This window comes from Chenopodium quinoa, unplaced genomic scaffold (assembly GCF_001683475.1).
Source record: "Chenopodium quinoa cultivar QQ74 unplaced genomic scaffold, ASM168347v1, whole genome shotgun sequence".
Lineage (NCBI taxonomy): Eukaryota > Viridiplantae > Streptophyta > Magnoliopsida > Caryophyllales > Amaranthaceae > Chenopodium > Chenopodium quinoa.
The window spans coordinates 1,605,764-1,619,452 of record NW_018743021.1 but is presented as its reverse complement, the minus strand read 5'-3'; the positions used below and the strand labels follow the sequence as shown (position 1 = coordinate 1,619,452).

Below are 13,689 nucleotides of genomic sequence, written 5' to 3'. Positions count from 1 at the left end.
AACAACGAGACGTGTGCAATAATTGACTAAATTGACAATTAGGAAGGGGGGAATGGATGGTTTCAACCTTCCAACTCCCCGGAAACTATTCAGGATTTGTAGAAAACACCTTGACCTTTTTCATTTTAGGGTAAAAAAAATTAAGATATTCTCAAAAAATCAAGGGTATTATACATAAACTAGTTATTGACCCGTGCGATGCCCCGGATCATTATAAATTCAAAGGTTTGATCAAATTAATGTTGAACAATAACCTTTTTTTAAATGAAAATATAATAAGAGATATACATATAAGAGTTTTAAATTCAATAAAATTAAACACTACTCCGTATTATATAACATTAAAGTTAGGTCAATGAAAAGTTTTGGTTATAAAAACTAAACATCAATACAATTCAATATGGTGAGAGAAGAGGGGTGATACATAGGGTAACATGTAGGCATGTAGTGTACATGTGGCATATGGGTGACACATGTCATTAGCATGTTATCCCCATGAGTTTTAATAATATTATAGATTTAGATCATTTTTGCATATTTTAGGACCTAGTGTTAAAAACTAAATTGATGGCTAAGAATGCAACTCAAAGTTATAAAAGATTGTTTGGAACCATATACGCCTACTAACTTGAACACATAAAGGTTTTTAGTGGCAATGGGTTAATGATGGGAGACATGGTCATAATTAGTTAAATTTATAGTTTAGAGGAAAAATGGATTGTTCCAACCATTTAGGGAACCACCTCAAACCCTTTTCTTTTATATCTTTTATATTTTACCTTTACACTTACAACGTACGAGTACTATGTAAATTTCAATTATTAAACTCTCCCGTTGAAAAAAAATATAAAAATAAAATAAAATTGTTAAACTCTACTTGTGTATAAGTTTATAAAGTTGATTCTTCATATTTCACAACTATATATGGAGACAACTCTAATGACTTAGCTATAATCACTCATATGTAATTTGTGAATTAAGACTTGTTTAGTTCACCTTATTTTTGCTAATATGGTCTAATCAGATCTAATATGGTATGAATTAATTTGATGTGATCTGACTGTCTAATTTGACAAACTTTGACCTCTTATGTACAATAATCTATAAAGAAGAAATATGTCGAGTGAGGTCTAGTTACAATCGTAATAATGTGTATTTTATTATTATGTATTTTTTATAATTTTTTCATTACGTAATTAAAGATATTTAGGGATAAAAAACCGCAAATAAAACAATAAATTGATTATAACTATAAGAAATTTCGGCAGTTTTATTTTCGGACGAAAAAAAGTTAAAAAAAATTATAAAATTGAAGTTTAATATCCACGCTTTTTAAGAAATTTTAGAGGTTTCAGGGCTCGGTGTCTGAAACTTTTGAAATTTTAGGGGATACATTTTGGGTCATATAATTTTGTTTAGAACCATAAATGATCATTATTTGTTGTCATAAATGTTCATTGTAGGCTTGAATTAATAAAATCAGTGCAAGTTGTAAACCGGTAACTCGTCTGTTTAATGACAAATTGGATGGTTGCACTTAGCCAGGTGGACTCCCGAAAAGTATTAGGGACCATTGTAAACATTACGACAATTTTTATTATCGGGCGGAAAAAGTCAAAAAATTCCAAAATTGAAGTCTTTATATCCACGCATTTTACGAAATTTTGGAGGTTTAAAGGCCCGGTGTCGAAAAGTCTTGAAATTCTAGGGGATAAATTTCAGGGTCATATAATACCTTTGGAACCATATATGATCATTATATGTTGTCATAAATGTTCGTGGTAGGCTTAAGTTAATAAAATTAGTGCAAGTTGTAAATCGGTATATTGACCGTTTAAAGGCAAATTGGATGGTTCCACCCACCTAATTGGATTTCCGGGAAGTATTAGGGACCATGGTAAAAATTTCGGAAATTTTAATTTTCGGGTGAAAAAATGTCAAAAAATTCCAAAATTAAAGTCTAATATCCATGCTTTTTGAGAAATTTTAGAGGTTTCGAGAACCGGTGTTGAAAAGTCTTAAAATTCTAGGGGATACATCTCGCGGATATATAATGCCGTTTGGAACCATTTATAATCATTATATGTTGTCATATAAATGTTTGTGGTAGGCTTGAGTTAATGAAATCAGTGCAAGTTTTAAACTGGTTAATTGGCCGTTTAAAGGAAAATTGGATGGTTCCACCCATCCAATTGGACTCCCGGGGGGTATTAAGGACCATGGTAAACATTTCAACAATTTATATTTTCGAGCGAAAAAAATTCAAAAAATTCCAAAATTAAATCCACTCATTTTGCGAAATTTTGGAGGTTTCGGGACCCTGTGTCGAAAAGTCTTAAAATTCTAGGGGATACATCTCACGGTCATATAATGCCGTTTGGAACCATTTATAATCAGTATATGTTGTCATAAATGTTCATGGTAGACTTGAGTTAATGAAATCAGTGCAAGTTGTAAACCTGTAAATTGGCCGTTTAAAGGCAAATTGGATAGTTCAATCCACCCAATTGGACTACCAGAAGGTATATGGGACCATGGTAAATATTTCGCCAATTTTATTTCCATGCCAAAATAAGTCTACAAAATTCAAAATTGAAGGTTATTATCCACGTTTTTTGAGAAATTTTGCAGGTTTTAGGGCCCAGTGTCAAAAAGCCTTGAGTTTTTAGGAGACACAACTCGGGATCATATAATGTCATTTGGAACCATATATGATCATTATATGTTGTCATAAATGTTCCTGGCATGCTAGAGTTAATGAAATCGGTGCAAGTTGTAAACTGGTAAATTAACCGTTTAAAGACGAATTGGATGGTTCCACCCACCCAATTGAACTCCCGGAGGATATAAGGGACCATGGTAAATATTTAGAAATTTTTATTTTCGGGCTAAAAAAGTCAAAATTTTCCAAAACTAAAGGCTAATATCCACTTTTTTTAGACATTTTGAATGTTTCGAGGCCTGCTGTCGAAAAGCAATGAGATTTTATGGGATACATCTCGGGGTCATATAATGCCGTTTAGAAACATATATGATCATTATATGTTGTCATAAATGTTCGTGGTACGCTTGAATTAATAAAATCAGTGCAAGTTGTAAACTAGTAAATTGGCCTTTTAAAGACAAATTTGATGGTTCCACCCACCCAATTGGACTTCGGAGGGTATTAGAGACCATGGTAAACATTTCGGCAATTTTTATTTACGGGCGAAAAAAATTAAAAAAAATTCCAAAATTGAAGGCTAAGATCCATGCTTTTTGTGAAATTTTGGAGATTTCTAGGCCCGTTGTCGAAAAGACTTAAAAATTTAGGGATGCATCTTGGGGTCATATAATGCCGTTTGGAATCATATACTTTCTCCGTTTCTATTTAGTTGACGTGTTTGATTTAGGCACATATATTAAGGAGAGGAGAAAGAGTAAGAGAGAATGAAAAAGCAAGTGGGGTAGCTTGTAAATGCAAGATAAAAAATTTACCCCAAAAGGAAACGTGTCAACTAAAAAAAACTTTCTAAAAAGGAATACATGTCAACTAAAAAGAAATGGAGGTAGTATAATCATTATATGTTGTCATAAATGTTCGTGGTAGGCTTGAGTTAATGAAATCGATGCAAGTAGTAACCCGGTAAATTGACTATTTAAAGGCAAATTGGATGGTTCCAATCCACCCAATTGGACTCCCGGAGAGTATTAGTGACCATGATAAACATTTCGGCAAGTTTAACTTCCGGGCGAAAAAAAATCAAAAAATTCAAAAAATGAATACTAATATCCACCTTTTTGAGAAATTTTGGAGTCTTGTGATCATTATTTTTGACATAAATGATCGTGGTAGGCATGAGTTAATGAAATCGGTGCAAGTTGTAAACCGGTATTGGTCGTTTAAAGGAAATTGGATTGTTCCACCCACTCAATTGTACTCTCGGAGGGAAATACGGACCATGGCAAACATTTCGGCAATTTTTATTTCCGGACGAAAAAATTCAAAAAATTCCAAAATTGAAGGCTATATCCACGCTTTTTGAGAAATTTCGAAGGTTTCGGGTCCCGGTGACGAAAAGAAATGAGATTTTAGGGAATACATCTCGGGGTCATATAATGTCGTTTGAAACCATAAATGACCATTATATGTTGTGATAAATGGTCATGGTAGGCTTGAGTTAATGAAATCAGTGCAAGTTGTAAACCGATAAATTGGTCGTTTAAAGGCAAATTGGATGGTTCCACCCAACCAATTGGACTCCCAGAGGATATTAATGACTATGGTAAACATTTCGGCAATTTTTATTTCCGGGCGAAAAAAGTCAAAAAATTCCAAAATTAAAGGCTAATATTCACGTTTTTGAGAAATTTTGGAGGTTTCGGGACCCGGTGTCGAAAAGACATGAGATTTTAGGGAATACATCTTGAGGTCATATAATGTAGTTTGGAACCATATATGATGATTATTTTTTGTCATAAATATTCATTGTAGGCTTGAGTTAATAAAATCGGTGCAAGTTGTAAACCGGTAAATTGGTTGTTTAAAGGCAAATTGGATGGTTCCACCCACCCAATTAGGCTACCGGAGGGTATTACGGATCATGGTAAAAATTTCAGCAATTTTTATTTTCGGGCGAAAAAAGGCAAAATTTCCAAAATTGAAGCTTTGAGAAATTTTTGAGGTTTCAGGGTCCGGTGTCGAAAATCTTTGAGATTTTACGGGGTACATCTCAGAGTAATATAATACTGTTTTAAACCATAAATGATCATTATATGTTGCCATAAATGTTCATGGTAGGCTTGAGTTAATGAAATTGTTGCAAGTTGTAAACCGGTAAATTCGCCATTTAAAGGCAAATTAGATGATTCCACCCACCTAATTGTAATCCCGGAGGATATTAGGGACCATGGTAAACATTTCGGCAATTTTTATTTTCAGATGAAAAAAAGTTGAAAAAATTCTAAAATTAAAGACTAATGTCCACGCTTTTTGAGAAATTTCGGAGGTTTCGAAGCCCGATGTCGAAAAGCCTTTAAATTTTAGGGGATACATCTCGGGTTCATATAATGTTGTTTGGAACCATATATGATCATTATATGTTGTCATATATGTTTGTGGTAGGCTTTGAGTTAATGAAATCGGCGCAAGTTGTAAATCGGTAAATTGGTCGTTTTAAAGCAAATTGGATGGTTCCACCCAACCAATTAGACTCCCGGAGGGTATTAGAGACCATGGTAAATATTTCAGCAATTTTTAATTCCGGGTGAAAAAAAGTAAAAGAAATTCCAAAATTAAAGACTAATATTTACGTTTTTTGAGAAATTTTAAACGTTTCGGCTTTATTACAAAATTCAGCCTCTTTACAGTTATACAGCCGATAATACTGCTGTCTATCTCTTACATTCTCACTCCTTATCTGCACTCGGAATACAAAGAACAAAGGTTTAAGGCTCAAAAATGATGGGTTTATCAAGCTTCCTTCAATAGATAAGGTATTACATTTATACACCCTTTTTTCTCTCTTTTTCTCTTTGTTAATTTTAATGGCTGCTCCTCTCACCATGTCTATGGATCTTCATTATAATATGAACATTTCAAATATTTCTGAACCCAAACACCCCAATTTCTTCCCCAAAATTTCCAGATACCCAATTAGAAAATCCACCATTTTCTGCAATTCCTCTAAATCCCCTCCAAATTTGGAAGAACCCCAGAAAAATTCTTCACTTTCTGACCAACTTAAGCCTCTTTCTAAAACAATTTTATCAGAAAACGCTAAAGAACAAGCTCAACTTCTCATTAAACCGCCCAAATCTACTTGGGTCAATCCCACTAAACCTAAGCCTTCAGTTATTTCTCTGCAACGCCAAAAACGCTCTCCTTATTCATTTAATCCCCAAATTAGAGACCTTAAGCTTTTTGCAAAGAAGCTTAATGATTCTGATTATACTTCTGATGAAGCTTTCTTTTCAATTTTGGAAGAAATCCCACATCCAGTTACTAAAGAAAACGCTCTTTTGATGCTTAATTCTCTGAAACCATGGGAAAAAGCTTTGCTTTTCTTCAATTGGGTGAAAACCCAGAATTTGTTTCCTATGGAAACTATTTATTACAATGTTACTATGAAGTCTTTGAGGTTTGGTAGGCAGTTTGAGCTTATAGAAGGTCTTGCTAATGAGATGATTGATAATGGTATCGAGCTCGATAACATTACATATTCGACTATTATTACCTGTGCTAAGAGGTGTAATCTGTTTGATAAAGCTGTGGAGTGGTTTGAGAGGATGTATAAAACTGGTGTGATGCCTGATGAGGTTACTTATTCAGCTGTTCTTGATGTGTATGCCAAGATAGGGAAGGTTGAGGAGGTTATGAGTTTGTATGAAAGAGGGAGGGCGAGCGGGTGGAAGCCCGATCATATAGCTTTTTCTGTGCTTTGTAAGATGTTTGGTGAGGCAGGGGACTATGATGGTATCAGGTTTGTATTGCAAGAGATGAAGTCTCTAGAGGTACAGCCTAATTTGATAGTTTACAATACTTTGTTAGAGGCAATGGGTAAGGCTGGAAAGCCTGGCTTGGCTCGGAGTTTATTTGAGGAAATGGTTGAATCGGGGGTTACTCCGAATGAAAAAACCCTAACAGCACTTGTCAAAGTCTATGGTAAGGCAAGGTGGAGCAAGGATGCTTTGGAGTTGTGGGAGCGAATGAGGTCTAATGGATGGCCTATGGACTTCATTCTGTATAACACATTGCTGAGTATGTGTGCAGACCTTGGATTGGAAGAGGAGGCTGAGAGGCTCTTCGAAGATATGAAACAGTCCCAGCATTGTAGACCGGATAGCTTCAGCTACACAGCAATGCTTAATGTGTATGGTAGTGGTAGGAAGGTAGATAGGGCAATGGAGTTGTTTGAGGAAATGTCGAAAAGAGGAGTTGATCTTAATGTCATGGGATTGACTTGTCTGATTCAGTGCTTAGGAAAGAGTCAGAGAATTGATGACTTGGTTAGAGTGTTTGAGGTCTCAATTAAGAGAGGTATCAGGCCAGATGATAGACTCTGTGGTTGCCTACTTTCCGTTATGTCATTCTGTGACAACACTGAAGATGCTGACTTGGTTCTTGGTTGTTTGGGAAGAGCTAACCCGAAATTGGTTGCCTTCATCAGTTTGCTAACTGAAGAGGGAACTAAATTTGAGACGTTGAAGGAAGAGTTCAAGGCTATACTTACTGATGCACAACTTGAATCTAGAAGACCCTTCTGTAATTGCTTGATTGACATCTGCAGGAAAAGAAATTTGCAAGAGAGAGCTCATGAGCTTTTGTATCTAGGAACTATTTTTGGATTGTACCCAGGTTTACACAAGAAAACCGCAGGTGAGTGGAGTTTGAATGTGCGGTCACTATCTGTAGGTGCAGCTCACACTGCTCTAGAAGAGTGGATGACAAGTTTATCGAATATTGTAGAGCGTGAAGAGGCACTGCCAGAGTTATTTTCTGCCTATACTGGTGCAGGAACTCACAAATTTTCTCAAGGTCTAGCCAGCTCATTTGCTTCCCATATAGAAGAATTAGCCGCACCATTTAGGCTTAGTGATGATAGAGTGGGTTGTTTTGTTGCAACTCGAGATGATATAGTATCATGGGCACAATCTAGGGTCCCCTGTCCTGCTTTAACAGCCTAAATTAAGAGCTAGAAGCTGTTAATATTACCTTACGTTTTGTAATATACTGGCCCTTCTGTAGGCTGCCAGAATTTTTATTGTCTTTTAAAGCCTTAGGAAGAGCATTATGTATCTCACTTTTCATTGTTGTCAATCTCCAAAATACAATTCACACGTCACACAATGGACTTCATGATGTTTGACTGCCACTCTGCCAGGAATGTCATGAAGAGTTCCATTTTAAGGGCCGCCTTCTGTTTTGTCTTAGTAAAACTCCTTATCTCTATTGCTTCCATCATCATAAATGCATCTCAGATTATGCATAGTATAGCAAACCACAAGTGAATGACCGTTGGCATAGATAGACATTAATTCGAGGGGGGTAAAAAGAACCTTACTTCTTTTGTTCAACTGAAATTGGAAGAGTATGAGCAACTGACAATTAGTTGCTGGATTTTTCAATATGTGGGTCTCATACTCTCATCTCAGCTCATTAGTATGAAAATCTGATACTATTGTTTTAGAACCAGGGAATTATACCATCCAACTGTGATACAACAAAAAATTATGTAATTTGTAAAGTTCTGCAATTTCAACCTGCTACTCTGCTTGTAGATACATGACTGTTAGTCTGTACTATAAGCTTGCTACTGCTAACTATTGCCTTTTGTCAAGTAATTTTATTTTTGTGTACTAAAAAAAACACACACACACACACTTGACTGCAAATAATTACTGCAAATCAAAGATTGATGAGCAAGAGCTAGTCAGAAAGTTACCTATTACTGAATTAAAATTATACATCCCACAGCAGAAATATTCATGCTAATGAAATTAGCTGCTTAAAAAAAAGATGCACGAAAATTGAAAACCATATAAACGAAGCATGTGAAAATGAATAACCGGATAATAGAGGTAATTTCTCACATCTCAAATCCCGCAACATTGACAAGAACACCCATTTAGCCACAGCATTTGAGTGTGTTACTCCAAAAAAAAAAAAAGAAGAAAAAGGTCTACTATATGCAGAGAAGAAAGTAAACAGATAGCAATCTTTACAAACAGTCTAAAAGCTCTCTATATCATAAATATATCATAAAAGACTACTAAGTATTACTTGTACTGTATTAAACTAGGACGAAGTAGCAGTCATCTTCTTCACCTTCTTTAAAAGCTCCTTCACCTCATTTTCCAGATTAGATTTTATCTCATCTGACATCTTACCATCAGTCTGTCCCAACATTGATGTCATTGCCTCGAGCTTTTGCTTTATAAAGATAACCGCCAAAGGTTCACCTTCCGGTGTGGGTGAGTTCGGTGACACGGAAGGCTGTTTGTAAGGTGATTTGGCTACTGGTGACTCAGTAGATTTCATTTTCTTCTTGATCTGCACATTCACTTGCTTACCCTTAGAAGACACAGCTGCAAGATATTGAATTTTATAGCTCACTTCCGCAGTTCCAAAAGGAAGACTCTTCTGCATACTGTCCATAGCAGCTTCAGCATACGAACTCTGTACAAAAACTATCTTAGCTGTGGATAACTCCGAGATCACCTCAGTTTTTGACTCGTCCAAGTCACCAAACTTGCAGCACATTCCTATGATATCTTCCTTTGTTGGCAAGGAGAAATCTGCCGGAAATGTAATCACAAGGGTAGCTGCTGATGAAGAAGGCTCACACGATACTTCATGATCAGGCTTTGACTCCGAGTTATGCTCTTTATTTGTTGCACTCCGTTTAGAAGGTTTCCGCCTGGGGGTCTGCTGATCAACATCATTCAGAACCTTATGCTCTGAGTCTGACCCGTGCATGGTACCAGCCGAATTTCTCTTTCTCTTTCTCCGTTGATCATCAGCCAATCCTTTCTTATAGATTTTATAATTTGGTCCATTTCTATAATTTGAGCTCCTATATGAAGATACAAATCCCTTGATTGAATCAAAGTTTTGGTCCCTTCTTGTACACAGTGGATCAAGAGCAGCTGAGTGAATTTCACGAAGGACACAGTCCAAAGAATCAATACTTTTCTCAGGACCATTTTCCTCAGAACTCAGATCTGGCTTGCTTCTGTTCTGATCTGGATGATCAATTTTCTCTTGCTTGGAAGCCGATACCTTAGAAGGCTTCTGAAGTGTTTCAGCGCTGCATTTCACTAACGGAGTAGAGCCCACTAACTTGCCAGCTGTCTTGGCCATCCTTTCGCCCATATTAGCAACATCAGAGAGCTCAAGACCTCTTGCTTCTGAACTTGTTTGTGATAATGAACTTCTTTGCCTCTGCAGCAAATTTGTGTAGGGAGGAGACAAGTACTTGCTCAATTTCCTTTCTCTTGGAGAGATCCTCTCATAACCCTCCTCAGCCGTAGATCCACCATTAATGCTCACCTGAGGCACAATGTTCATTTTCTGCTTGTTTTTTACCTCACCACCACTATCACCAGAAGCTTTCTTCTCAGAGGTAGTTGATTTTACAGAGTCCTCTTTCGTTTTCCTTGAGCTTGATCGGGATTTTACAGAATCCCCTTTCGTTTTCCTTGAGCTTGATCGAGAAATTACAGAATCCTCTTTCGTTTTCTTTGAGCTTGAACGGGCATTTACAAAGTCCTCTTTCGTTTTCCTTGAGCTTGATCGGGATTTTACAGAGTCCTCTTTCACTTTCCTTGAGCTTGATCGGGATTTTACAGAATCCTCTTTCTTTTTCCTTGAGCTTGATCGAGTAATCATCGAATCATCTATCACATGATTTTGTGTTTCATCAACAGTCTTCCTTTTTTTCCTACTAGATATTGAAACCTGCTTTCCTAAATGCTCCTCATCTTTAGAAAAACCATCATCTCCATTTGCCACAGGCATAAATGGCTGATACTCATCAGCAACCTTCCTCTTCCTCTTCCCAGATTTCACTACCGACTTTTCTATCTGTGAATTTTCTTCTATTCCATCCATGTTACTCTCCAACTCATCTTTTGTGTCCATTCCCAACAGGTCAGCAATGCTCTTCGTCTTCCTTCTTCTATGTGGTGGCGTCTGCACGTCATTTTGTCCCAGCGTCTGATCTTCAGAGCCTATAAACCAGTCCCCGTCATCTGGACCTCGAAATGAAGTTTCCCTAGGTACACCCTGCTCATTCACAGGGTCTTCAATTCCCATGGGATCACAATATATCGGCAGCGAGTAGCCGAACTTAGCAAGATAATAAGCCGATAATCGACTCTTTAACACTGTTATCTCAAGTGCTTCTAGCAAATCAAATATGGCCATACGTCTGATATCAGCAAGCATTGCTGGCATATCAAGCTGAGCAACTGAAAACTTGGCAATTCCGTTCTCAGGAACATGAACCCCTTCTTTGACACCTGCATTCACTACAAACGGCAGAGAACTTTGGCTTTCTCTTGCACAGGAACAAGTCATCTGCAGCTTTACAAGTCTACCAAATTCATTCTGAGCTTCCTCCACAGCAGTAACAAAGGTCTTCAAGCTGCTTTGCTTTGACATCTCTTCAAAATTCTCCTCAAACGATTTCAACTGAGAAGGATCACACCAAGCAAAAGTCCTATCCCCAAAATACGCAACCAGAATCCGCCCCTCGTGCTTGTATTTCAACGCAAACTCAGATGCATTAGAAGGATCATAAATCCTCCCAGGCCACCAAGGATGACTCTTAACCTTTCCCCAAACAAAATCCCCCACACGAAAAACATTTTCTTCATCATCCTCATCACCAACCCCGCTCCCCTTTTGCCCATCATCCACAACACCAATGTCCTCCTTTTTACCAGTCACAGCCCTGTTCCTTGTCCTCTGCGCAATGCTACTCGATACATCACCTAAAGGTTTCCTCTCAGAACTGCTTCTCCCATACTGAAACTTCGCCCCAAAACCCTTCCCACACACTTCCTTCGAAACACCGGACGCAACATCCCGTATCACACTCCCATCCACCTTTTCATCAATTTTGCATTCTGTAATCCCCTTATCTATCACACAACCATCAGCACCATTCTCCCCATCCACAATCATCCCGACCCTAGAAACATCCGTCGTCAACGATTCATTGGCAACACTCACATCATCCCCAACACCGGCACCGGCACCGCCAACAGCGGCACCTCCATCAATCGAATTATTATCATGGACACTTTCTTCCCCAAAAACCCCAGAACCATTGGCTTGACTTTTTGTTACACGGGCACCCATTAAAGAAGAACTAGTCAAATCCAAACCACAAGATTCCTTTTCAACAACTGAGGAAGTGCTTATAATTGTTGTTGACTGATCAAACTGAACTAGGGTTTTACTTGTTTTTACCATCTTTCCATCACTTTCCATTTTAGGAAACTTTAAGCCTAAAATGTTACCCTCAACAAATCACAGCTGCATAGAAACCTACCATAATAATCATACAACAACAACAACAACAAAAAAAACCAATTCCCAAAATCATCAAAAATACCCAATAAATTAAAAAAGCAAGAAAACCCCATAATCATAAAATTAAGCCCAAAAACAAGAAATTAAAATATACAGACCAACAAACAAATAAAATATAATCTTGATTGATTTTTATATGCAAAAATAAAGGGGTGTTAAGAAGAAGAGTGGCGTACCTGTTGAAAGAGAGCAAAGACACAGAAAAAGGGGGATTTTTCTCTCTCTAAACTATCTATCTAACAATGGTTTTTTAGCGTTATTACAAAGCCCGATAAAAATTCAGTCTTTTGGTAAATTGCTCATCCAGAAAAATGGTCTACTATAAAATATAAACCCTTGTTTTTTCTTTCCTCCTCAAAAGAAGCAAGCATTTATTTGCGCATTTTCAAATTACCAATTTAGGTTTTGTCAATTGCTAAACTTGGTGGATATCAAGGGGTATTTGTAGAATTATCATTTTATCCTTTGGGGTACTTGATATACTTGGGAGTTAATTGTATGATTTGTTTTTTGGGTTTTATTTTGGCATATTCGATACGGAGTATTTGCATATCACACTTATACGGAGTAACTATGGAGTTTATTGTACTAAGAGCAAGTTTAGATCCAAGTCTTAAAACTTGGGGTGACATCATCAATTTGAATCTTAAGAAATGTGCTTAAAACTATTCCCATTTTTCTTCAAAAATCTCAAACAAGTCTCAAGTTGAGTCTTAAGTTGAGTCTTGAAATTCCAAGACTCAACTTAAGACTTGAGATTAAGACTCACTTTACCTACCTCACTTTTATTTTTTATTACCTTTTTTTTTAAACACTTTCTACATATAAATATGTCAAATATTTAATTCTTAGGGCTTTGTTGTTTCTCTCTATATAACTTTTCACCGTTCCCTCCAATATGAGTTTCTCTCTCTTCTCTATATAACTGTTTATATAGGTGAAAAGTGGGCCCCTATCACCGAAGATTCTAGCCGGAAATACTAATGTGGTAGTGCTACTCTAACTTTTAAATTTTTTGTGGTAGTTGTTTAAAAAAAAATTTTAAAAGGTAGTTGTTTTCAAAACAGAGGCTATAATTGGTAGTTGTTGACAAAATTTCCATAAAACTATAACCTATAGTAATACCTATTTAAAGAGGAAAATATTTTCATTTACACTATAATGGCACAAATTATCTTTAGTGACACTCATTTTCGGGACATCTTTATTTTTATACTCGTAATACATTTTGCATAATAGATGTTTTTCATTTAACAATTTTTCTTATATATAATTAATCACCTTTATTACGGAGTATTTTAGTGTGTGAAATTATTGAGAAAAACTCTCTTATGATTTTATTAAAATTTTGACTCAACCTAACAATCAATCAATAACTTCAATCATCAATAACTATATACTAAAAGACACACTAACAATGACACGTGTCATCTCCTAGTGTGTCTTTAGTTATTATTTTTTTAAAAAAAAATCTATTAATTAAGGAAACAAATTATTTACAAAATAATATTATCATATTCTATATTAATACATATTGATTATTATATTTAAAATAAAAAGATTTTACAAATCTTTCTAAAAAAAATTGGACTACTATAAACCAAAAATCA

General features: G+C 36.2%; 2 protein-coding genes across 2 annotated transcripts; one reads left to right on the top strand and one right to left on the bottom strand.

Moving 5' to 3' along the window:
* Positions 1 to 5,353: 5,353 nt before the first annotated feature.
* LOC110730217 (pentatricopeptide repeat-containing protein At5g46580, chloroplastic-like) lies at positions 5,354 to 7,888 on the top strand. The gene has a single exon (XM_021909999.1). It carries the CDS (start codon positions 5,527 to 5,529, stop codon positions 7,663 to 7,665), a length of 2,139 nt encoding a protein of 712 aa, XP_021765691.1. The 5' UTR covers positions 5,354 to 5,526; the 3' UTR covers positions 7,666 to 7,888.
* Positions 7,889 to 8,520: 632 nt separating this feature from the next.
* Positions 8,521 to 12,638, bottom strand: LOC110730216. The gene is made up of 2 exons (XM_021909998.1): positions 12,256 to 12,638; positions 8,521 to 12,034 (listed from the first exon to the last, which is right to left on the bottom strand). Exon 2 carries the CDS (start codon positions 11,975 to 11,977, stop codon positions 8,777 to 8,779), a length of 3,201 nt encoding a protein of 1,066 aa, XP_021765690.1. The 5' UTR covers positions 11,978 to 12,034; positions 12,256 to 12,638; the 3' UTR covers positions 8,521 to 8,776.
* Between the last annotated feature and the right edge of the window lie 1,051 nt (positions 12,639 to 13,689).